This window comes from Beauveria bassiana (genome assembly GCF_000280675.1).
Source record: "Beauveria bassiana ARSEF 2860 unplaced genomic scaffold BBA_S00059, whole genome shotgun sequence".
Classification (NCBI taxonomy): domain Eukaryota; kingdom Fungi; phylum Ascomycota; class Sordariomycetes; order Hypocreales; family Cordycipitaceae; genus Beauveria; species Beauveria bassiana.
Window position 1 is genome coordinate 23,836 of NW_007930894.1, and position 22,943 is coordinate 46,778.

Sequence of the window (22,943 nt, forward strand, 5' to 3'; positions counted from 1 at the left end):
GTTAATATCTTTAGGTTATAATATTTTTATTAAAGGTTATTTATATAATAAATCTTATATAAAGTAAATATCAATAATATTATAAAAAGAATTAATTTTTTTATCTTAAAGAATATATTAATTAAGAAATATAATTTAAAAAATATTATATTAAACTATATTAGGTTATATTAAGTTAATAATATAATATTTAAAGAGTACTATAAAAAGCCTATAATAGTAGATACTATATATATAAGACTATTCAGAGATATTATCCTTCTGAAGGTAGGTATATATCTTAAGTCTAATAAGAAGTAGTAAATAGCTGCGAATAGGTGTTAGGGCCTACCTTACCTAGCTACGACGCAAGTCTATCTCCAGAGAACAGCGGTTTATACTACGAGCGACAAAAGAAAAAAATGCTACCGGCTCTTTGGAAGAAAAATAAATATGCTAATATGCTGTTCTTCCATTGATTCACAGCTTGAGCGCCCGAAAAGGATAAAGGAATCCCAAAATAACACTGCCTAAAGTGCAACAAAGGGCCGACGAAACGACAGCACCCTCAAGTCTTGTTATCAGTTGCTATAAAGTTACACCATGGGTAGGTACTTGACTGAATAGTCATTGTTTGCTCGTCACGGAAGTTACCCGACTGCCACTTTAGCTTTTCGACGTGATCCAAGAAATAATCCAGATCCTTGCGTAGAGTTTCAAGATGAGGGACACCAGCCGCGACGGTGGCAGTGACCTGGGCAAAGACGTTTGTGTGCACCATTTGAACAAACGAGACAGCCTTGTTACCTACAGCTTCCTTCATGGCAGGCATGAACTCGTGCCAAATGTCCTTGATGCCCTTGAGCTCAGGAATGTACTGGTCCATGTAGCCAATCTCGGCAGTAAGCTGCTGGTAGGATTCTCGCTCCGTGATCTCAGAGTAGGCATCGTTCATGTAGCTGAATACGCCGTAGACCTGCATATGCATGTTAGTTAATGCTTTTCATCTTGTGGCCGACCGGCCGGCCCGTCCGTGATAATTGGGCGCGGGTGATTTTTCTTACACTTTGTAACATGGAGGAGATGTGTTGAGCCTGAGCAACGTTGCCAGCCAGTGCTTTCTTGACCGTCCTGGCCAGAGTCCTTTCGGAAATGGGATTCTGCAGGCTAAACAGCTTGCCCTTGACCCAATTAATGTGGTCTTGGACCAGTAGCATGTTCTTCATGTTGCCCCAGTCGCCGATGGCACTCATGATGCGATCCGCCGGGGTGTTGTCAGGCGGCGTGTAGTATGATGGAACGCCGCTCAGGCCCGCGACATTTTGCACAATCGGTGGCAGCTGTGCCGTGCCGGGGTAAAGTTTGTTCCAGCCGTTGACCAAATTCGTCTCCAGCAGCTTGGGCACGGTCAGGACCGGCATGATGCTGACGCTGCCGAGCGGCACGTTGGGCAGAATGCCGGTGATGGCTGTCTCCAGCAGCTGCTTGATCATCTGAATCTCGAAGAAGTGCTCCGCCTGCAGCCCCGTGGAGGCGAGCTCTGAAATCTTCTTGAAGATGAGGGCCGTATTTTGGCAGTGCTGGCTGTCCTTGACGAAAGCGCCCTTGAGGCTCATCTCGGCCAGGCCGCCGGCAAAACGGAAAAGCCAGCCTCGCTTGTCGCCCGTCGCATATGGGCGCGAGTTCCAGACCAAGTTCTGCACGACCAGGTGCAGAACCTGCTGACGTGGCAGCCCAGGCCTAGCTTTGCTACCTCCGGCTTGCCGCTCCGCAAGCTCCTGCGAGTCGAGTTCGTTGTAGACCTCGTCTTCATGACCGGCATCGAAATACACTTCAGCAGAGTGCGTGCTCCAGCCGCTCGCTACGTGCCCAAGATCGTCCTCACAAAAGCCGTCCTCATCACATGGGTTGTCGTCACACTTGTACTCCTCAGTGAGCGCGTCACCGTTGGGCGTGCAACACAGCGACTTCAGACGCCACCAGTTGCACGAATTGAAGCTTCCGCCTCTGCCCGAGGTTCTGAGAGTGATTTCGGTTTTGGCGCATGTGTTTTGTGCGCAATCCCCCTGGCCGACCCAATGGCAGTTCGATACGGGCATCGGCTTGTCGTCCTTGCAGCAGTACTTCAGTCCTAGCCCATCTTTTTCGTGAAACTGATACGCGACCTTTGTTTCGTCTGACTTGCATCTCCCATTGAATTCACTCCAGCGGCAGCCGTCTTTAAGCTTGTCGAACTTGTCAGCCTTGCAGCAGAATGCCTTGTTGCCGCGACCGCAGCGCTTTTTCCCACTCGACTCGCCCGGCCAACCTCCCCAGCTCGAGTCCGACAGCTTGACCTCACCCTCGTGACACTGGCCGTTGCAGTCACCGCCGCTTCCGCGCCAGGTACAGTCACCGAGGCCCGACGACTTTGGACAGCAGATGATATTGCCGCAGAGTTTGTCCTTTTCACCGCAGTGGCCGCCTTGGTTGTCACGGCCCATGATTATGTAGCCCGGCTCACACATCTGCTTGTGCGAATTTTCTTCATAATAGCATTTGTCACCAAAAGTTGCAGCCACCTCTGAGGCTGCCGCCGTAGCCTTTTTGTTCTGTAACGATCCAATGGTTGGCTTTCCTATCAAGGCCTTATGGGCTGTGAATTCGTAGTCGTCTGTGAGAAAAAGAAACGCACAAATCAGTGACATTGCTCGTAAGAGCATATGACGGAGATGTTGGTCTTACCGAGGTCGGAGGCCCAGATGAGAGAACCCGAAAACCCGATCCTCTTGGCCCAGTCGATTTTGTCCGCAAAAGTGTCCTTATCGTCGTATGAGATCCACTGGTCCTTGTCAAAAGTCAAATACTTGACAGCAGCGTCCTTGTCGTACACGGGTTCGAGCCCTTTGTTTTTGCTCAAAATGTCTTGAACTTCATAGTATGAAAGGTCTTCCCAGTTTGCATGAGCACGAGTGACCTCGAGATGGGCAATTTTTTCAATAAGCAAACTTACAGCCACTGGTCCTTGTGCACACGCCTGGTTTGGCTCCGCTACTAAACGCGCAGCCTGGTATTGTGCAAGAGGAATCGGCCAAAGTGAAGGCTCTTCCGTAAAATCCAAATCCTAGCGCAAGCTTGGATGGCGGTATGCCCACTCTCCAGAAAAGTTCAGCGGCTAGCTGAATTTCTGTAAGGTTCGTGTGTCCTTGGACTATAGAGCCGATGGGATTGGTGCTATCCCAGACGCCGTGCAAATCATACGACATCTACAAAGCATTTCAACTCAGTCGCCTGCCCCAGTGAAATGGCTTGAACCAGGAAGATTCGTACTTGGCACTTACAAGGTTAATCCAGTCGGCAAACTGGGCCAGCTTCGGAAGATTAAACCAGCGCAGGTACCAGTACGACGACGGGGCTGTGAAACTGATGCCAAGCTCCTATCCAGAGGCGTCAAATACCTGTCTGATTATCTGCAGTAGAAGCGGATACGTGACAACATCCTCCGAATGGCCGCCTCTGTCTGGGGCTCCGGGATACTCCCAGTCAATGTCGACGCCGTCGTAGCCGTACGTGCTGAGAAATTTGAGCACATTTGTGGCAAACTTTTGACGATTGGCATAGCTGCGGGCAATGTTTCCAAATACTGGCTGGGTCGACGTGCCGTTGTCGGAGAAGGTCCATCCGCCAAGACTGAGAAAGATCTTCAGGCTGGGGCTGGTCTTCTTCAGGTCGGCGACGTCCTGGAAGATGCGAGCAGGCGTCGCCGCATCCATGGTCGTGATCTCGAAGGTGTTGGGATCGACATAGGCAAAGGCATAGTTCAAATGCGTGAGCGCGTCCACTGTGTCCGATTAGCTGCGTATGCTGCGACAGAAGCAAAGGGAAAGCCGCAAAGCCACAGACAGCTAAGACGTACCGGGCAGATCCTTCGCAGAGGTTTGATGACAACTGGATCGGTCATTCCAGGCTTCGTAGTAGCCAATCACTGTATAATTATACTTGAGAAATGACTTATCTTCTTCAATGCGGCGGGCGACTTACCTTTAGACAGCGGGTCACCCTCGCCAGAAGGGGGTTTGGGGTGCTCGACACAGTTTGACTGACACTTACCAGTGCAGAAGTCTGGAGAGAAGTAGTGTTAGCTTTTGGCTGTTTTGGTCATTATGTGACACAGCTGGATCCGGGACACATACCTTTGGTTGTGCCACAGAATCCAAACTCGGAGCAACAAGTCTTGAGTGGACACTCTGTGTTTGGAGGATCTGAGAACTGCCCACACTCGGCATGAGCGTTACAGTTACTGGTGCATCCCTTGCCACAGTATATCGATCCATAACCACAGTAACCAGATTCTGCACCTCTCCATTAGTATTTACGGCCTTCATCACAGTAACGGTTCGTGGACAGTGTATACCACCGCAGCATGCGCCATTGTGACAAGGCCCTAGAGCTGGAATTAGCAACGAATAATGACACATAGCAGAGATATTACGGCTGTCTGCGTACTTCCGGGACCACAATTGTAGTCCTCACGTCGGAGAAGCTGGGCCTCATGCAAAGACCGAGCGCGTCGTTCCAGCGCCGAGAACCGCCTAGCAGAGTTATAATGAGAATAATGGCCGTGACTCGCGAGCACAAAGCCAACACCACCAACAAACAAAGTGACGGCAAGCTTCATATTAACAAGCTTAGGCGCTAACAGCAATCCAGTTACACTGTTCGACTTCTCCGGTCGAAGCGAGGGGGCCGATACCGCGGCATATGTATATCACCTCAAGGGCTCACTAAACAAGGTGGGCGGGTAGTAGCCGTGTGTGTCAACAGCAACTCTATTTTCGGCTACGCTCATGGTAGATGCCAAGGAACAACCTTGTTTCTGTGTCTCTCGGCAAGTAAAGCAGAAGAACTGCGGCAAAGCAACTAATGCACGGTGTAATTACTCAAGCTATGCAGCACCGGAGATTACGGTAAGGCTCACGTAGATACCCTCAGGTGGACTCTGGTCTTTACGGCCAATTCCCAGTCATGAGCATATAAATACATGTTGCGCGCACGAGCGTCAGAAAGCAATTCTGCCTGTTTGGAGGCCGATCTAAACCGACTCGATGTCCTCTACGGCTGGCCAGTCCCGGTCAGGCTGGGGCTAATGCAAGACCGAACAGGTCATATGCAAGAATAAGGGGTGTAATCCACAGGGCTTTTGTGATTCGTTTCCCAATCTGACATGACGAGGGGTCACATGCAGGGGTAATAACCACAGGGCGTTTTTGCGATTCTTTTCCCTGATAGGCTCGAGAACGATCTAGATCATTACTAACAACAGTTCCGCGATCTGCAAAAGAACGCATATGTATCCGGCTTCGGAGATGAACTCGTTCACACTGTAGCACTCCCGATAGCCATCTCTGCGTCTTATGCATGAGCTACCCGGATGCAGGACGAGAACAAAAAGTCCAAAAATCCACGCATGGAGCTGGCGTCGATTTGGGCGGATCCCGCCGAGGACCAATGCCTCCCCTCCCAACAGAGTCATTGTCATTCATACTTTTGGGCTTGCCTATCCGCAGCCCTGCTTGCCCGTTGTTTGTGTGCTCAATGTTTTCCAACTTTTTGCTACATTTTGTCCCTCAGAATATTCGGTTCACGGTGCAACATCATATCCCATTGTGTCATAACGGACGGCATACAAACATGGTTGCGCTACGTAACTTGGCATTGTTGCTCTACGCCTTGTCTGCAGTCCTCGGCCAACAGTTTACGGACTATGTCTTTCCGTACGAGAGCATAGGTTTGAGCACCCAATGCCTCGTTGCAGTCAACACCACGGTCAGGACCTGCCCTGCCTCGTTCGTTGAGAACACGGGACTGTAAGCTCATGATTGAACCCTGACCAGCCGCAACCAAAGATGGTGCTCCTAACTGAAGGCCTGATGTTAGTTCTGCGTCCAGTTTTGAGCTTTTGGACGTGACAAGCCTAAAGACGCTTTGCGAGAGCACATGCCGGGATGACCTATCCAAGTTGAGACACTTGATCTCTTCCTCTTGCACTACATCGCAAGACGTTATGGCTCCACCACCAGGCAACATTGCGTACCCAGGTTCGCTCAACCCGTTCTTCCATCAATCGCAGCATCGAGAAACGCGTTCGCTTACGCATGTGTGCCAGCAACATTTGTCGTCGATAGACTTCTCTTCGCGGCGGGGATTCATTGCCTCAAAGACTCGTATGTAACAGCCCAAGTACTTCTGTACCCGTCACTTCTCCTTATTGGTGGCTGACAGACCTGCACAGGGCCAGCGGCCATTACTGTGACTTAATTGCTGCACAGGAGCGGAACCAGACAGATCCGCCGACCAATGCTCAAAATTGCTCCGAATGTGCCATTGCGGTGCAAGCCAAGCAGCTCGAGTCCCCCTTCGGCTATAACCCGGATGCGGCCTCAGACTTCGCCTCTACTACCTTAAGCTGCGCTGTCAGCACATATGGCTATGCCACGCCCACGAGCTTTGCGCGCAATTCCACGTCAGGAGACCCCCTTCCGGCACCGACCTGCGCGAGTGGCAAGACATACGTGATCCAGGAGAGCGACAGCTGCAACAGCATTGCTGCTGCGCAAAAAGTTTCGACCGAGGCCCTCATTAGCGTCAACGGCCTCGATGTGACCTGCAACTTTATGCCCGCCGTCGGCACTTCACTTTGCTTGCCTCTGACCTGCAAAACCTACCAAGTACAGCCTGACGATAGCTGCGCTGGCATTACCGCGGCAGAAAACATCACGATGGGCCAGCTGCTTGCGTGGAACCCAATTATCAGCCCCGGGTGCACCACATTGACCGGGTGGGTTGGCAGATACATCTGTTTGAGTTCCCCTGTCGGCACCGTGCAGGTCTCCAACGGCAGAAGCGTGACCACGGACGCGCCCGTCCCGAGCAATGCACATGGCTCCTCCAACACACACTGTGGGCAGTGGTACACGATACGCTCCGGCGACACCTGTGCGTCGATCTCGCTCGCCTTCAGCATCACTCTGGACGACTTGTACTTCCTCAACGCGGGCGTGGACAACAAAACTTGCAACAACCTTTGGCTGGGCTACTCCTACTGCGTCAAGCCCGTGGGGACCATTGAGACCTATCCTGACTGTCCCGTCACCGTGCCTAGCACCACCTTTGCGAAGCCTTCGCCCGAGACACCCTCTTCCATCCCCTCGTTTGACCCGCCAGCCCTTTTGCCACGCGCTTCGGGCACCATCGATGGCTGCGATCTTTATAAAAATGCGTATCCGGATATTATTACGAGCAATAACGCGGACCTCAACAGCTGCCGTATATGGGCGAGCTTCTCCGATATCACCTTGACGCAGCTGGTACGATGGAACCCTAGCTTGAAACATGACGATGACTGTTTTGTGTCCTCTCAGTACAGCTACTGCGTTCTCAAGCAAGATGATATGACGGGTGAGCAAACAACCACAATTACACGAACCCATTCTCGCTGATAGTGTCCATACCATGCTGACTAAGGTGTCGCATTTCTCAGACCGTTTGTCCATCTACACTCCTACCCCTACAACAAGCACTACCTCGTCGACAACTCCAGGCACTACTAATAGCACCACGCCACCAGCATAGATACAGCCTAGTGAAACTGAGAATTGTAAGAAGTGATACGTTGTGCGGAAAGGAGATGGGTGCTACGTAGTTTGTTACGTCTGTTCTAGTCGTCCGTTATAATGCACATTTATATATGTAGCCTATAGTTCTAGCTGCTAAGAGAAATTAATAATCTAGACACTACTTATATCTATATACATGCTAGTAATAGTGTCTATAGCTAGGTGACTTGCCTTCATTTTGGGTTCGATATTTTGCTGCGAGGAAACTGTTTCCGGGGTTTGTATTGACGCGACAACTTTTTAGCGACTTGGAGCAGACACGAGGATTGTTTTTAACTTATAGGTGCGAGGATGCGCAAGGACCGCAAGTGTAGAAGCAACAAAGATCTCAAACAGACGCATACTAATTGATACTTATCTAGTGAGCATTAGGTCGTATCACATAGCACTGCCACCGGAATACAGTGATGGGTTGTTTTTTTAAAGTTCGATAATTTATCGCACTACTTACGCTCAGTCGGTGGCCATAGCACTCAAGTTAAGCAAGACTTTCTAGAGAATAACATAGCTCGCCTTTATTATTGGGGCTGAGCATGCTGGCTGTCATAGCTTATGTAAGCGGCTCAAGCTCTCTGCTAATTAGAGGGAGCTCTGCCCCACAGCAGCATATGGATACTCGTGGTGGTTCAGGTCTATATCCCGGTTTGATATCTCTTCCGACTGCAGAATGAACCTGTCTTCGATAAAAGGGTAACAATCTGCCAAGCATAGGTGGTCATATGCTCGAAACCCTGTAAGCATCTCTTTCTACCTTGTCGGCATCAGGCTATCTATCAACTGCTAACTCGGCATACTCAGTACAGAACATATTGTATCACCTAATAGAGTATGGTGTATGTGGTACCCACTTGGACACGCCACTGATTAGCGCGCTAAGCCCTAAGAAGCCTGGCATGCTCCATGATTAACCCTTTTCGGAAGGTCATACGGAGACCCGTTGACCCGTAAATGATCATATAGTAGTTATTCCCGAAGCTGACGGGTGTAATCACCTCAAACACGCTCTTGTATTATCATATTGCTTGCCAATTTTCTAGAAAACGGAGGCAACATATAGAACATCTCCTCTCCGCTTACTATCCTAGCCCAGCGCTAACCCTAAAGTTAATTTAAGACCGCTTTGTAGCCTGGCACGGGGCTCTATCTGCTCCTCAAGACTGAGACATTCTTGAAGGACCGTCGAAGATCCACTGCGCGGCTAGACCATGGACGGTAGGGTACAGAAAGTGAAGAGAATGTTTGTGCTGATAGAATATGTGCCACAGAGTACGTATGAGCTCATTTGCTCTATTTATTCTTGATAGTTCTGATCGCGCCGATTGTAACAACTTCCGGAGACGCCGAGCCCATCCATGTATCCGCAAGGCGCCGTCACCACTCTCATTAAGCTCTTATCAGGAGTGGTATTCGTACGCGTTCTGCGATAGATCGCCTTTGAGTACAGCAGCCTCTACAACGGAGCCATGCACGATCTTTCCCTGAGTTTCATAATGTTTTCCCAAACCAGAATGCTTACACGAACAAATTGATAAGGTTCCCATGGTATCGTAGCTACCGCGAAGTTGGGCGAATGTTGAGGGCTCTTTGCTTCTCGCACGGGCCGGCGTCTACCACCAGATCTTTCACGACAGTAGCTATGCGAGCTTCGAGGCTCGGTTGAGCGTGATCAAGACCGAGGCAAATGTGAAGGATTTCCGAAATAGTGAGAAAAGCCAGTGCAAAAAATCTCCGCTATATATGGAGCTATCTAATACAAGATTATGCAATTGTATTAGACTGGTATATCTGCCGTGTTGGGCAATCACTGCGGCGTGATATGTGCGTAAAGGCCTTCCACTGGTGAATCCACAATGCCTCCACGAAATTTCCCTGATGCCAGAGCTTCTCGTACAATGTTTGACTTTGTGACAATAACTGAAGGATGGCCATCTATCTGAACGACACAATTATGCCACGGTGTGGGGACGTGCAAGATATCGCCACCGTCTTGGTGCTCGAGAACAAGCGGTAGCGTGTCCGTGGCTTTGGCGTTGCGGCCAAGCAAATTGACGCCAAACTTGGGTCCAGAGTTATCGTGTCTGGTTTAGTCAGTCTAGTCTTTTACTCGCTGGGCGTTGCTTACTTACGCGTGGATTGACAGCCGAATGTGACGTGGGAACACCGCCTCGACAAGATTGGAGTAGGCTTGGTTACGCTACACACAGGGTCAGAAGCGGCTCACATTCAAAATTGTGGTGTGCAGGAATATTCGAGAACGTACCTGTATCATCTCAAAGGCCACTCTTGCCGCGATCTTACGGACTTGGGTTCGGCTTAGGTGTTTTGTGTACTTGTTGCGGATCAGATCCTCGAGCATGAACTTCGAAAATCCTCGATATAGTGCGGTCATGCCCGCATCGTGGCTGTCTAGCTCGTTTCTCAGTTGGCTCTGGTCTGGACCGAATCCCAACATGAGTACACTGCGGCACGTGTCGGCAATATCTGTCGTGTTGGTCGGTAGGTGGCGTTGCAAGAGAAATTCAGGGTAAGCTCTACGATGAGTGTCGAGCTCCCTCTGCAGATCAAAAGATGCAGCAGCGAATATATCGATCAGAGACTGGAATTCAATTCTGTTCTGGCCGCCCAGTTTCTGTGCTATATTGTGGTTCATTTTCATCAACTGTTCTCCGTACGCATCAACATCATCATCGTCGACGCCAACTACAACTTCATCAGCATGGCAAAAGAGAATGCAATCATGAAAACTTACTGCAGTCGCTGAATACGTGGCCGTCGCTAATGATCCAAAGTTTTGCTCCTGGGCTGTAGATGTTTTCAATTTCCCGTAAAAAGTTATGCAAATTGGTCAGAGCCAAGTACTCCCCACGGTCCGGGACATCTGAGAGAACCTTTTGCGTGTTGGAAGACTTGCAAGGGAAAGCTGGTAGACAAAACTCAATCATTTTTCCTCGTGATGTAAAGCCGTCCACACATCTTCGAAACACATCTCGGCCACCAGCATGCCATTTGTCATACTTGGATTTATGTTGAAGAGTGACTTCAAAAAGGCTGATGACAGCGTCCGTGATGCGTTCAGCATTCAGCTTGGTGAAAATATCATGATCCACATTGCCGTCGACGCGTATGGAAGATAGTACCAGCGAAGCCAAGAAACTGTCAAAGGCATATTTCGCCTGGTCGACATCACCAAGCCTCGCCTGCTGTAGATATCCGACGATGTGTAGTTTGTCGCAATGTCGCACTTCGTATACCAAGTATCTTGAAGTATCTGATTCTCGCACAGACGACTTCAGCTCTATGTCGAGTCCAGAAGGTTTCAATGATACATCGCTTGGTGCTCGGGATTTCATAAGCTGCCCAGCGATCTGCGCCCATTGCGACGTTATGAGACCTCGCGCGGGCCCAAAGTCATAGATGAGGGATCCCGTTGATGTGCGGATGAAACCTCCCGCATATCTAGCATGAGCCGAAGTCATGGCTGTTGCGGGTTTCTTGTCGGCTGTCATTTGCTTGTTTGCTTGCCTAACAGGCGGGATTCGCAAGTTTGCGTGTGTTGGTGGTATATCACAGAGGGTTGAGCCGACGAGAGATGATACGGAATCGTAGGTCAGACGAGTCACTTTAATATTCACCAATACAGCATCACAGGCAATTTTCGGATACTTTGTGGAACGATTTCATGAATAGTTCTCTCCCGAATGGCGAACGTGCTCTCGCACATGCACCCCTACTTCGTCGCATGGCGAAATGTGCTCGACTGGAGCAAATTAATATGATGTTACTAAGACTCGAAAATGACAACTTTACTGTCGTCTGCCCGGGCAAAGACCAAAGAAATATTTGCTCAGATGTTATTTCGCAGTAATCAAGCTGATACTCTGTTCGACCTCACCTCACTTCAGCTTCCTTCCTGCGCCTGATAAGGTTCTGGTGGCCGTGGTCTGACACGCGTGAAGAGTAGTGCGAGTTCCGCACTATAGCGAATAAAGCAATACTTTCTCAAATCTAGCCTCATAGTAGTCAAATTGATATTGCATCAATTCTTACTTCGTCTTAGATTACTTTGTGAGTCTGAGCAGGTTTTAGTGGCATGATTTAATGCGCGTGTAATGTCGTGCGAGTTCCGCACCGTAGCGACTAGAATGATATATTCTCAAAGCTAGTCTCGTAACAACCGAGTGAATATTACTTCAATTTTACTTGGATTCAGTTTACTTCGAGTGTCTGAGAAGGTTTTAGTTATCATGGTCTGATGCGCCTGCAAAGTAGTGCCGAGTTGTGTATCCGTACTGCATCGGATGTGCCACCGCAGATACATACCGTGCGCCGGACCAGCGCGCCGTTGAATACGGGGCTGAACAGCTCGTGGACCTGAGCTAGTTTGACGTTGTTCGTGCTAATTGACGAGTGCCGCAGAAAACGTGTCACATATCTTTAAGCTGAAGACGCCTGTGTCTGCCTCTGTGCATTCGGTATTTGCTAAGTCGCAGAGGGTAACGCCATGTATGTCCTCGCAGCAGCGGTCGTCGTTGCATCATGCATCTTGTATGCCGTCCGCTATCTCTTCTTCCCGCTGCCAGAGACGTGCAATATCCCGACAATACCGTTCTGGGTCGGGATGCTGCCTCTTTTCAAGGATGTCGACCAGCAAGATGTCTTTCGCTCGCATATTGACAAGCCTCTGCGTACGCATGGTGCTGTAAAGATCTTCTTTGCATCTCGTTGGAACGTTCTCATTCACCGTCCCGAGTATCTTGCCGAAGTCTTTAGGCAGACCGACCTGTACGAGAAAAGCGGAAACCAGAAGAAGATTCCACACACCTTGCTTGCAAATTTTCTTGGAGACAATATAATATCTAGCCATGGAGAAAATTGGAAGAAATATCAGAAGGTTATTAAGCCGGGACTGCAAGCCCGCCCTAATGTCGAGAAATTGCGGGAAAACGCCATCGTCCTCGGTGAAATGCTACTGAATGGTGCCGTCGGAGGCAATGCTGTGATGGTGCCGGCCGACATCCAGAGATACACCACTTGCAATTTTGCAGAGATATTCTTCGGTACCGGATACGAAGTGAGTTGGTCAAAGCGGCTTTACCGAACAGACAAGATTTCCTGTCTCTTACACACATACACAGACACTTTACAGCAGAGATACGCCTCTTCACCGCCTACAATTAATGCTCCGCAAGGAACTCTTCAAGCCTTTGTTTATGACTTTCCCATTACTCGACCGTGTCGGCTTCTTGGGCAGGCGTCACGCGCAGCAGGTTGCGACAGACTTCACTGATCATCTGGTCTCCAGACTGGAGAATCGCTCTGACAGCGAAGTGGAAGCACAGCCTATTCTGGCCAGGGACCTTTTGGAAGCAAAGTGCGCAGGCGAGTTTACGGAACAGCAATTTCGCGACAATGTCACTGTTTTATTTGTGGCCGGTCAAGAGAACCCTCAGCTGGCTCTTGTCTCGGTCATGTATCTGCTCGCAAAGGATCCGGTAAGGCTTTCACAACCCTTCAATCCTGTACATTACTGAGATTTTGGATTACAGAAAGTACAGGAAGAGCTCTTCGACGAGCTGGTTGCCTATAGAGAGGATGAAATGACCGAAAATATTATGCAAACAATGACACAGTTAACCGCAATCATTTACGAGACTCTTCGCCTCTTTCCTCCCATCAGCCAACTCATCAACCGAAGAGTCGCCAACTCGGTACACTTGGGAGGTGATATTCTCATCAAAGAAGGCACGTACGTTGGGTACAACTGCTACTCGACAAACCGCGATCCAGTTGCCTGGGGACCGGATCCTGATGTATTTCGTCCTAGCAGATGGGGCACGTCTGCAGAAAGTGTCCGAAAAGAGTATCGCAGGCGCAAGGCGCGTGCAGAATTCATTTCGTTTCACGGTGGGAAACGCGCTTGCCTGGGCGAGCAATATGCGGTTCTTCAGATAAGAGTGACCCTGTGCACCTTGGTCCGTCGGATGCGATGGAAGCTGGATCCTACATGGAAAGAGAAAATGACACCTGTAAGTTCTTACCGGGAAGCATTAGAGACACTAACTAAGCGTCGAAAAGGCCGGTCCTTTGTGGCCTAAAAATTTGCGGCTCATCTTTGAGGAGCGAAGTTCTTACAGTACTGATAACTCATGAGTGTGGTACTGACCTGCTGTGAGTGCGATGGCTCCCCCAAAGTTATCGATGGCTTTTGCGTTTCTCGCCTCCACGCCTGTACCTTATCTGCTAGTTATCTTTTTCTTCTTCTTCTTTTTCAATAGTATCAATACCATCAATCTCCTCCGAACAAATATGGTTCTTGTGCTGTTTTCTTTCGCTGTGTGCCTCCTTGACTTCGCTCCGTCCATCGTGATGCAGTTCCCTTCAATTAAACAGCTGTGCGTCAATTTGAGGATGCGGAGAGCCAAGTGATTGATGATTCATTGTTGGACTTTCGCGAAACAACTTTGTATACTAGCTATCTGTATCCTAATGCCTCCTCCGAACGTCGAGCCCTCTCAAGCTACTAATTAGCCGATACCAGAGTCTTCTCCGCATCTCTCATGCCCTGATCCACATCTGTCCATACGTAGAGACCAATCGAGACAAGAATCAGTACGAGGTTCGGGATCATTGGGAAACGCAGATTGTGTGTTCTGTTTTGAATGACACCTTGGACAAGCGGGTTGATCCAACCTGTAGCCAGATCCAGAGTAATCTCGAGACCAAAAAACGCCGCCTCAGAACCGCTGGGAATGAGCGAAGCGTACATGACACGATTCAGGGAGCGGAGCGCACTGCTGGTGCTCATGAATAGAGCATCAGCAACCCAGAACTCAGCCTGATGCTTGTAGCCGATGGGGATCTTGGCGATGCCAAGGCAGCCCCAAAACAGACATGTGGCGTTGACGGCTAAGAAGATGTAAGCCCAGGACTTGATGTGCAGCTTCGACTTGTGGAAGCCTAAAAGCCAGCTCAGAGAGCCGATGCATGCGAATAATATCATCATGAACGTGTATACTGTGTATATATTACTGCCGCGCTTAATGCCGGAGGTTTCGAGGAAGAGCGCGCCGAGAAGACCGATGAAGTTGGAGTAGGCGGTGTTCCAGAGGACCCAGCCAATGCAAAGCTTGAAGGCGTTTGGGTATTGGCGTATGGACCCAACTATCTTGAGCCCTAAATAATGTTTTAGAATGGTGTCTCTTGGATTGGGGAGCTAGGTCGTACAAGTGCGGATTGGGAGCAGGAAGGCGATCTTATCTTTGGGACGCTGCGCGCCAGGAATGCTGGGCAGCATCATGTGGCCAGCAACGGCGCAGATAACTATCCGTGTCAGTACATACATGTGGTTAACATCGATTTTCTGATTAGCTTACTGGTCAAGCATCCGCCGATGGTGATGGCAAGGAGGAAGCTGGCCCTGTTAGCTAGGCAATCCTGGACATGTCAGTCGTGTAACGTACTTGAAGTAGCCTTCGGTAACGTAGCTACCGCGGGTGTAGGTAATGATAACACCGATCAGCAAGGCCAGGATACCACCCAGGTTACCCGCCATGAGGCCTAATACACTGACACGGCTTCCTTTCCTCCACTTCTTGCGAGAGGAGTCATCATCACTCTGCGCCTGGTCTTGTAGAGTCTCCGGGTGCTTAGACCAGCCTACTGAACGCATAAAGATGGGAATGTACGACGCCTCGAGGACCTTGTAGATGCTAGAAATGGTAATGGAGATGACGTAGAGGCTGGCCAGGGTGTTGAGGTGTGCATAGCTGTTGTCGGTCAGTGCTGCAAAAGGCAGGGCCAATGCGCCAAACAGGTAGATGGAAGCCATCATGATTGTCTTTCGATTATTGGAGTAGTCGGCGAGGCCGGACACAAGAATGCAGAGGACGCCCTCGGTAGCGCGGCTGATGGCTTGCAAGTACATTCTGTGTTGCTGTTAGCGCGAATAAACTCGGAAGATATCGTCGAGGGAAGCTTACAAGTAGCTCAGGTAATCGACCTCGCCAGCGCCTAGCTTCACGACACATTTGATGGCGCCGCGATGCGCACATGGCTTGTTGGTGCCTGGGATGTGTCCGACTCTGTTGGCGGCTGACTGAATACTTGCCGTTGCGTAGCTGTTGATCATGCTTGCGGTCGGGCCGGTCTGGTGTGCTGTCAGCGTTTGGGCTGTCATGGATGGGTGAGCTCTGGTGCTGCGAGCAACGGACGTACCGAGAAGCAAAGTACCAGCCACCCCCAAAGGGCTCGCCTCGAGCTCAGAGGTCTCTCCGCGGCGACATGATCTGGTTCTTGAACATCAGAGTAAACAATTGTGTTGATCAAGTGCTCGTTGGCCGAAGGCTTGGTAGGTTCGTGGTCATCGTCGCCAAGCAGTGGCTTACGATTTCCGTGCCCTTGGTAGCTCATCGTTTCTGTAATGATGTAGCGGTTTATGCTGGAAAAATGAAAGCCAATTTCTATCTTCTTCAAATGAGCCACAGTTCATTGACTAGTCTTGCCGCCAACAGGAACGTCAAGGAGCTCGGCTCGTTTTGTAGTCAGAGTGGCGAGGGTCCTCGCAACCATACGTTGGGACCCCCCTATCGCTCATATTACCGGCAAGAGTTGCCGGTATGATATCTCAATTGAGCATTTTTCCCTGGGGCCCGCTACCCGTCCGTCTGTGCGGGCCTTGTGGCCTCGAGTAACGGTCAGTTACTAATACTTGCTCACTCTCGCCGAAGTCCGCTCAACGGGACGCAGGGTCCCTTACAGCGCGCCTTTGTCTCGTGTTTCATTCATCTTTTTTACTAATGATATATTTTTGATATCTTCTCTTTTATATTTACTGTGCGGACCTGAGGTAGTTTTCGGAAATACTTGCTCAGTTTCGCCGCAGATAGCTCAGCAAGGGGGTCCCCCGATGGGGAGTAGGTAACATATGATCGAGCGAGTGCATTCCATTCGAGCACGCTTCAAAGTTCTTCCTCTTAATCCTTTCAGCTGTCTGAAGGCCTTCCATTGTTTCAACAAAAGTCGCTTACAGCTTTGTCCCTGGTCATCAACAGACCTCGTTTCGCAAAACTCCAGAACCGCCAAACACTTGTACATTACTATTGCCAGTCGCCATGCTGCAACCAGATCCGGGTTCTCCCTTGCAACCAGATCCGAGCTCGACCACCACAGAACCTCTGTCGGAAAGCAGTCTCTTGAAAGATGGCACCGAGAACTCCTCATGCAAGAATGGCAATGTCGGCACAGCTGTGACAAAAGAGTCTGACAGCAGAGAATTTACCTCCACGTCTTCGCCAAAACCGCCCTACTGCGCTTTATCAGCGGGCCGAAAAAGATTTGCCATCACGATCATCACGCTCGTCGGCGCTGTCGGGCCACTGTCGGGCACCATGTACCTGCCTGTCCTTCCCTTGCTGGCGCGAGAGTTTGGTGTCAGCAACACGAGCATTAACGCAAGCGTCTCATTATTCATGATTACATTTGCTTTTGCCGTAAGTTTCCTATGGACTGGCATCTTGTGATTCGGAGTCAAGCGCTGATACGTCGCCGATAGCCTTTGATATGGTCTTCCTTTGCCGACTACCGTGGTCGCCGACCCATCTATATCGCCTCGCTCGCCGTTTTCGTCATCTCTAACCTATTGATCGCAGTATTGCCTCGAAACTTTGCCGTCTTTATGATTTTGCGCTTCTTCCATGCTTTTGGAGCTGGTGCCGTCGTCTCCATGGGCGCTGGCTCTGTTGCTGATGTGAGTTGCAAGATGGCGACATCCGCTAATAATACAGTCCTCAGATACTAACAGATTCAAAAGATCACCGAACCCGCAAAGCGTGGACGTAAAATGTCCATCTTTTTGCTTGGGCCACAATGCGGCCCCGTGTTTGGCCCGGTCATTGGATCGGCCTTGGGCGGAGCGGCCAGTTGGCGTTGGATTCCAGGCTTCTTAGGTATGTTTTGGTGCCTACACATCCATCATCTTGACGTATTTGATCAGTTTCACTGATGAAATCCCTCTGTAGCGCTTGTTAGCTTTCTGCTGTGCCTAGTCATAATTTTCTGCCTTCCCGAGACCCTGCGCTACCGCGCTGGCAATGGTAGAATCGCCCAAGAGAAGAGCTGGTTTCTATGGCCCCCTCGACTGGTGTCTGCTGTCGTCGCTGAGCACGAGCGCGGACCCAAACCTCCCAAGCCGACGCTCAAAGGCTATTGGAAGCTATTTTCCTATCCGCCGATCGGCATCGTCTCTGTCAATACGGCTATTCTCTATTCAACCTATTTTGCAATAAGTGTGGCACTGCCATATGCACTTGAAGACCGATACGGTTGGACAACAACCACCGTCGGCTTGGGTTATCTCGCAGTCGGCATCGCTCTCATATGTGGAAACTTACTTGGCGGCCACTTCAATGACTGGCGTAGAGTGAGGCGAGTTGCCGCGTCGCCGGGGGCAGAGGTCGAGCCAGAGAGGCGTCTCGAGGATCAGATATGGGGAGTCCTCGTCTGCGTTGCCGGCACGGCAATGTTCGGGTGGTTTGTCGACAGGTCTATTCACGTCGCAGCCGTCCTCGTAGCCACATTTCTTGGTAAGCATCGTACAAGTCGCTTGATGGCCACCGTGTGACGATCTGACCATTCTGGTGTTAAGCTGGCTTCGGTGTGAGCTGGGTTTTCATCGCTAGCACCGCTTTCTTGGGCGAATGCGTCCCGTTGCAGGCCGTGGGCGCTTTTGCGCTGGGCAACATGCTTCGTAACCCGGCCGCTGCCATCGCCTCTGTCGTGTATCCAAGTCTAAAAAACAAAATAGGCATAGCTTGGTTCTTCACAGGCTTCGCTATTTTTGACTTGGTTGCTGTCGGTAGTGCGGTCATCAGTCAGTATACTCCCCTTGCAGCATGTTCACCAGCTAATGGATGTTTCTAGTATTGCGAAGATACGGGCCATATTGGCGAAAGAAGAAATCGCAAGCCTCGGGACGTCTTTCACAAAACGGTCGAACATAGGAATTCTTCACGTTCGGGCCGGCCGTCATCTTGATTCAGTTGCTCTTTGTCAAGTGCATCGCGCGGATATTACGCGGTCGGTCGGACACTGCGGCTGCAGTGGCTGCAAGCTACACGCCCTATAATGCAACCCCTGAAACGATGCTGGCGTGATACTTTGGCCTACACGAGATATTAGAAATCAACAGAGAGCACTTTTTTTCTGAATGAACAGTCGATGCAAATAGGCTTTGTAATGTATATTTTATTCCATACTATTGCGGCTTCCAAGTCGCTCATTAGCTACATTGACTTAATGGAAAACAACACATCAAATCATGTCACAGCGTGCCGGCTGATACAGGACAACACTACTGACATGCCCACGCGAAACGTCGACAATATCAAGGGTGGTTATTTCAAGCAAAGCACTACCCAGAGCACGCCGATACCCTCTTTAAACATCTAGTCTGAGAGCCTTCGACGCTGTCGAAAAGCAGCCTACTTCGCAAGACTCGGTTCAAGGTTTGGAAGCTGACTTACATCCGAGAGCTTCCGGAACGATCAGCCTGCTGCTATCCTTTGCGAGTGGAGAATGACTGAGACAGACACTTTCAGGATGCTTAGCCAATCACAGCGTGACAAAAATACCCATTACTTCGTATCGACATCAAGAACGCCTCGGCATTTCATGAGCCAAAGAATTTAGGGCTTTATTAGTAGGGCTACTAAGTAGTGATACGGTTTGCCGGGGGTTTGTATTGGGGCCAGAAGCGGGAGATTGTCACTAAACTCGTTTCTGGGAGAAACGGAAATAAAGTCTAAATCGTTGCGTTTGCACGCGACGCTTTATTGGCCGACGGCTTCGCGAGAAGTGATGCTATTCGTGACCTTCGGAGGGCACTCTGGTGAGTTACTTACGTCATGGCAGATGCAGGAGGGCGCGTCCGGGCTAGTTCCCCGGCCTTATCAGAGCGCTAAAGGAATGTGCTCCCCGGCTATATGAGATGCTATTATTGCAGGAACAAATCAGCTATTACGACGCGACTTGCCAATTTACGGCTGCATAGCTAACTAGTTAGCTGACCAGCACTTTTGTGACGGGTCTCGGGTCCAGTCATCCGCGAAGCAACGCGGGGTCGCATCCGCCTCTTAATGAAGGGGTGTCGCCTGCGTGGTCGGAGAGACAGCTGCACTGAGGACTTGAATACTGGTCTCGAGTTTAAGGACTCGATGCGGGCAGCTACCACGGGGGCTTGCATCTGGCCGCCGAGCTCACCACAGGGTGGAAAAATTGTCACTGCGATGCATGAGGCCAATCAGTGAGCCTCTGTCCTCGTAATGATGTATCGTGGGTAGTGGAAGGCATGTTTTGCAGTTAGAATACTTCGACTTGCAGCCGCATGTAAAATGGAGAATGAAAGCGAAGAATCAACGTATCCAGCAAGAGCCTTTGACATGAAACCCGATCACGAATGTGACAGGGAAATCTATCTCGAAATATGCCTCTCAGTAAATATATGGCATACGAGAGCAGAAAGGACACTTGATCAAGACTTAGATAAAATGACCTGACTTGTACTTGGAAAGGTATACGGGAAGCTGGTTGCCTATTTCGCTCTCTGCCCCGCTTTCGACTTGCCTCGCATATCGATAGCCGTTGAAATAGAATCGCGCTTCGTCACAGACTTGGGACATGACTGATGACTGTGAATAGGGCAACGACTACACCCCTAGCACAATAGAATTGGCCATCTCGGCTCCTGATGGAGAAGCACATACTCAATCTATATAAACAGTAAGAGCAAGTGCTGGCCCTTCAACTGCTAGTCCGAGAAACGTTTGAAAATGGACGCAAGTGAGACGAGCCCGTTCAAGTCGTCAGCATCGGCGAAGCCAACAAGGATGCCAATACCCAGCGTTTAGAAGTATTGCTTGCCGCCCAGCCTTTGCTTCTGTTTATTTCTCCCTCTTCGGATGAGCTATTGTTTTCTTCGCAAATGATTCTGCTGACAAAATCTTCTGCCTAAATGTTCATCGATATCACTTTCTCGCCGCCGTCAAACATGAAATCGGACGAGGTATCTGTCTTGTTCTCAAAGACCCGTTCCAGTTCACCTTGATGGCCTTGGCCAGTTCTTCTATCCCTGTGCTCATCGTCAATCGAAACAGCCACGGTCTTGGCCGCATGAAGTGCGTCACTGATTGTGAAGCTCGCACCGAAAGCAGTAATTATACCACCATGGACTGGACAGTGCTGGAAGGACGTCTGGAGCTACTACTTCGGGACCTTATGGGACGGAGTCCATACTCTTCAACGCAAAAGGTCCCTCGGCATTTTTCTATTTCACGGCGTTTACCTTTGCGTATTGCACCACCAAATGCCTCGCGTAGAGCTACAGTTCCTCTCTGATCGGCGCTTGTGAGTGAGGCGCAGTTCAATATTTATGCAAGCGATCAAGAGCAAATCGCACAGCTGTGCTGTAACAATTCTATTGGTGGTGAGAAAATTTTACGTTTGGCATGGTGGCGTTGTTTCTATTTGTCTGTCGCAAAAACAAGTCAACGGTACGCGGAAAGGCAATGGCGTACCTCTTGAGAAGAGACGTCGGTACTCTGGCCAGTTTTGATGATGCTCTACTGTGTCTCTTTAGCGTTTCAAGGGATTTTACTGGTGATGCGATGTTCAATCTGATCGGTCTAGCGCAAGCGTTCTGCCAGTGGAAGAGTCTGGCGTAATGCAAATGCGCCCAGAAACCTAGGCGTACCCCGCGCCTCGGGACTCATTGACTCATTGACTTACTGACTCATTGAAGATCAAGAATTTATGAACTATATGGCGATACATAAATCTATCGAGTCCTAGTTGTCACTTTTACTTTGTTTGGCTAGACGATGTGCAGTTTTCACAAAGCAAGGGTGCCTCAGGTGCTGCTTTCCGACTGCAAAAAACCTCGGAGAATGTCCGAGATCAAGTTGCAAAACAAGGCTTCGTGTAACGAAACCCTACATAATTTGTAACTCATGTTTCTCCAACTCATCAGGGGACTTTGTAAATAGGAAAAAGTCGATACTCGGTCGTAGGCCTGGTTGAGCATGGCATACCCCATGCCCATCACGAGCCGGTGTCCTTCAGGTACCCAAGCTTTACTCTTCACTACTTAAGTAGCTCACCTCCTCGAGTATTCGGAGTCTCAATCAGCTTCCCAATTCTATAACATACCGGGCATTTAAAGCGCTGCTTGCTCCATCTTCTTGCGCACTGAATCCAAGAAGCCACTTCAACTTACACCATCTACCCCACTTGCCCTACTTCCAGAACTTTACCAACATGGCAGACAGTGGACAGTCTCAAGTTACTTATGCCGTCCCTATCAACCCGCCTTCCATAACACCAGAGGAGCGCCTCGATTACACGCGCAAGCTCCTGGATGGCGTCCGCTTCCCCCAGCCCATCCCCTCCGACTTTGATCCCGTGACCGCCACACCCGAGCAGCTTGCCCAGTACGGTTTGCCCCCGCGGCCCTCCATGGATGAAGCCCCGCAGGACTTCGCCAGGTGGGAGAAAATGGTCACGGAGCTAAAGGGCATGGAGCTCGTCCGCCCTAGCTTCAAGATCATCCAGCGCGACGTTACCAGCCGTACAAGGGACCGGTACGAGGCGCAGAAGTGGAAGAAAACAAACTGGGCCGGTGCTGTCATCTCCGACTTCGTCTTCAACTTGGTTGAGTCCGACTGGACGGTGCCACGGCCGGAGCCTGGCCGAGGCGACCATATCGCTTGGTACAGCGCGGCCTACGTCGGGATTGACGGCTACAGGATGGACAGCAACGACGTGCTCGCTGGGGGAACGGGCCACGACTACTACAAAGCCAAGAACGGCTTCTATAAGACGTACGCCTGGTTTGAGTGGTACCCGGCGTACCCGGTAGAGCTGGAGGGCTTTCCTGTCAGGCCATGCGACCGAGTCTTCTGCGAAGTGCTTGGGGACCTCCCAAGAGACGACAAAAAGGGCGCATTCTTTATTTATAATTACACGACGCGCAAGTATACGTCGTTGAGCTTCTGTGCACCACCCGGCGTTAGTCTACGAGGCGACTCGGCCGAGTGGATTGTCGAGGGCGAGGAACCCGAGGCGAACTTTCACGTTGTCGAGTTCGATAGGTGCAGGGCCCAAAAGACAAACCGTCGCTGGTACAACCTCAGCTCGGCCGCAACGGTGACGTCGACCTGCCAAGACGGAACCGTCTGCACGGCTACAATCCAGGACGACGAGACGGTGATTGTCAGGTACGGAGGGGCCAGGGACAAGTAGGAAACCCACCGACTAGGT

General features: G+C 50.2%; 7 protein-coding genes across 7 annotated transcripts; 4 read left to right on the top strand and 3 right to left on the bottom strand.

Annotated features, from left to right (window-relative positions):
* Positions 1 to 150: 150 nt before the first annotated feature.
* Positions 151 to 4,636, bottom strand: BBA_09585 (symbiotic chitinase; the record flags this gene model as incomplete). Its single annotated transcript, XM_008604682.1, has 11 exons — positions 151 to 155; positions 595 to 955; positions 1,044 to 2,632; positions 2,704 to 2,883; positions 2,972 to 3,224; positions 3,300 to 3,395; positions 3,456 to 3,799; positions 3,875 to 3,943; positions 4,000 to 4,080; positions 4,152 to 4,310; positions 4,465 to 4,636. 11 exons carry the CDS (start codon positions 4,634 to 4,636, stop codon positions 151 to 153), a joined length of 3,309 nt encoding a protein of 1,102 aa, XP_008602904.1.
* A 1,013-nt stretch (positions 4,637 to 5,649) lies between these two features.
* On the top strand, positions 5,650 to 7,457 carry BBA_09586 (LysM domain-containing protein; the record flags this gene model as incomplete). Its single annotated transcript, XM_008604683.1, has 3 exons — positions 5,650 to 5,825; positions 5,884 to 6,182; positions 6,241 to 7,457. The coding sequence occupies 3 exons, from the start codon at positions 5,650 to 5,652 to the stop codon at positions 7,455 to 7,457; spliced, it is 1,692 nt and encodes a 563-aa protein (XP_008602905.1).
* Positions 7,458 to 9,435: 1,978 nt separating this feature from the next.
* BBA_09587 (pyoverdine/dityrosine biosynthesis protein) lies at positions 9,436 to 11,140 on the bottom strand (the record flags this gene model as incomplete). Its single annotated transcript, XM_008604684.1, has 4 exons — positions 9,436 to 9,712; positions 9,761 to 9,828; positions 9,895 to 10,334; positions 10,384 to 11,140. 4 exons carry the CDS (start codon positions 11,138 to 11,140, stop codon positions 9,436 to 9,438), a joined length of 1,542 nt encoding a protein of 513 aa, XP_008602906.1.
* Positions 11,141 to 12,135: 995 nt separating this feature from the next.
* On the top strand, positions 12,136 to 13,784 carry BBA_09588 (Cytochrome P450 CYP56C1; the record flags this gene model as incomplete). The annotated part of the gene is made up of 4 exons (XM_008604685.1): positions 12,136 to 12,705; positions 12,770 to 13,126; positions 13,181 to 13,660; positions 13,710 to 13,784. The coding sequence occupies 4 exons, from the start codon at positions 12,136 to 12,138 to the stop codon at positions 13,782 to 13,784; spliced, it is 1,482 nt and encodes a 493-aa protein (XP_008602907.1).
* A 370-nt stretch (positions 13,785 to 14,154) lies between these two features.
* On the bottom strand, positions 14,155 to 16,043 carry BBA_09589 (autophagy-related protein 22; the record flags this gene model as incomplete). The annotated part of the gene is made up of 6 exons (XM_008604686.1): positions 14,155 to 14,807; positions 14,859 to 14,954; positions 15,008 to 15,045; positions 15,095 to 15,559; positions 15,614 to 15,780; positions 15,849 to 16,043. 6 exons carry the CDS (start codon positions 16,041 to 16,043, stop codon positions 14,155 to 14,157), a joined length of 1,614 nt encoding a protein of 537 aa, XP_008602908.1.
* A 701-nt stretch (positions 16,044 to 16,744) lies between these two features.
* On the top strand, positions 16,745 to 18,631 carry BBA_09590 (major facilitator superfamily transporter; the record flags this gene model as incomplete). The annotated part of the gene is made up of 6 exons (XM_008604687.1): positions 16,745 to 17,122; positions 17,185 to 17,379; positions 17,443 to 17,578; positions 17,651 to 18,214; positions 18,277 to 18,501; positions 18,552 to 18,631. The coding sequence occupies 6 exons, from the start codon at positions 16,745 to 16,747 to the stop codon at positions 18,629 to 18,631; spliced, it is 1,578 nt and encodes a 525-aa protein (XP_008602909.1).
* Positions 18,632 to 21,941: 3,310 nt separating this feature from the next.
* BBA_09591 (aspergillopepsin, putative) lies at positions 21,942 to 22,925 on the top strand (the record flags this gene model as incomplete). The annotated part of the gene is made up of 1 exon (XM_008604688.1): positions 21,942 to 22,925. One exon carries the CDS (start codon positions 21,942 to 21,944, stop codon positions 22,923 to 22,925), a length of 984 nt encoding a protein of 327 aa, XP_008602910.1.
* Between the last annotated feature and the right edge of the window lie 18 nt (positions 22,926 to 22,943).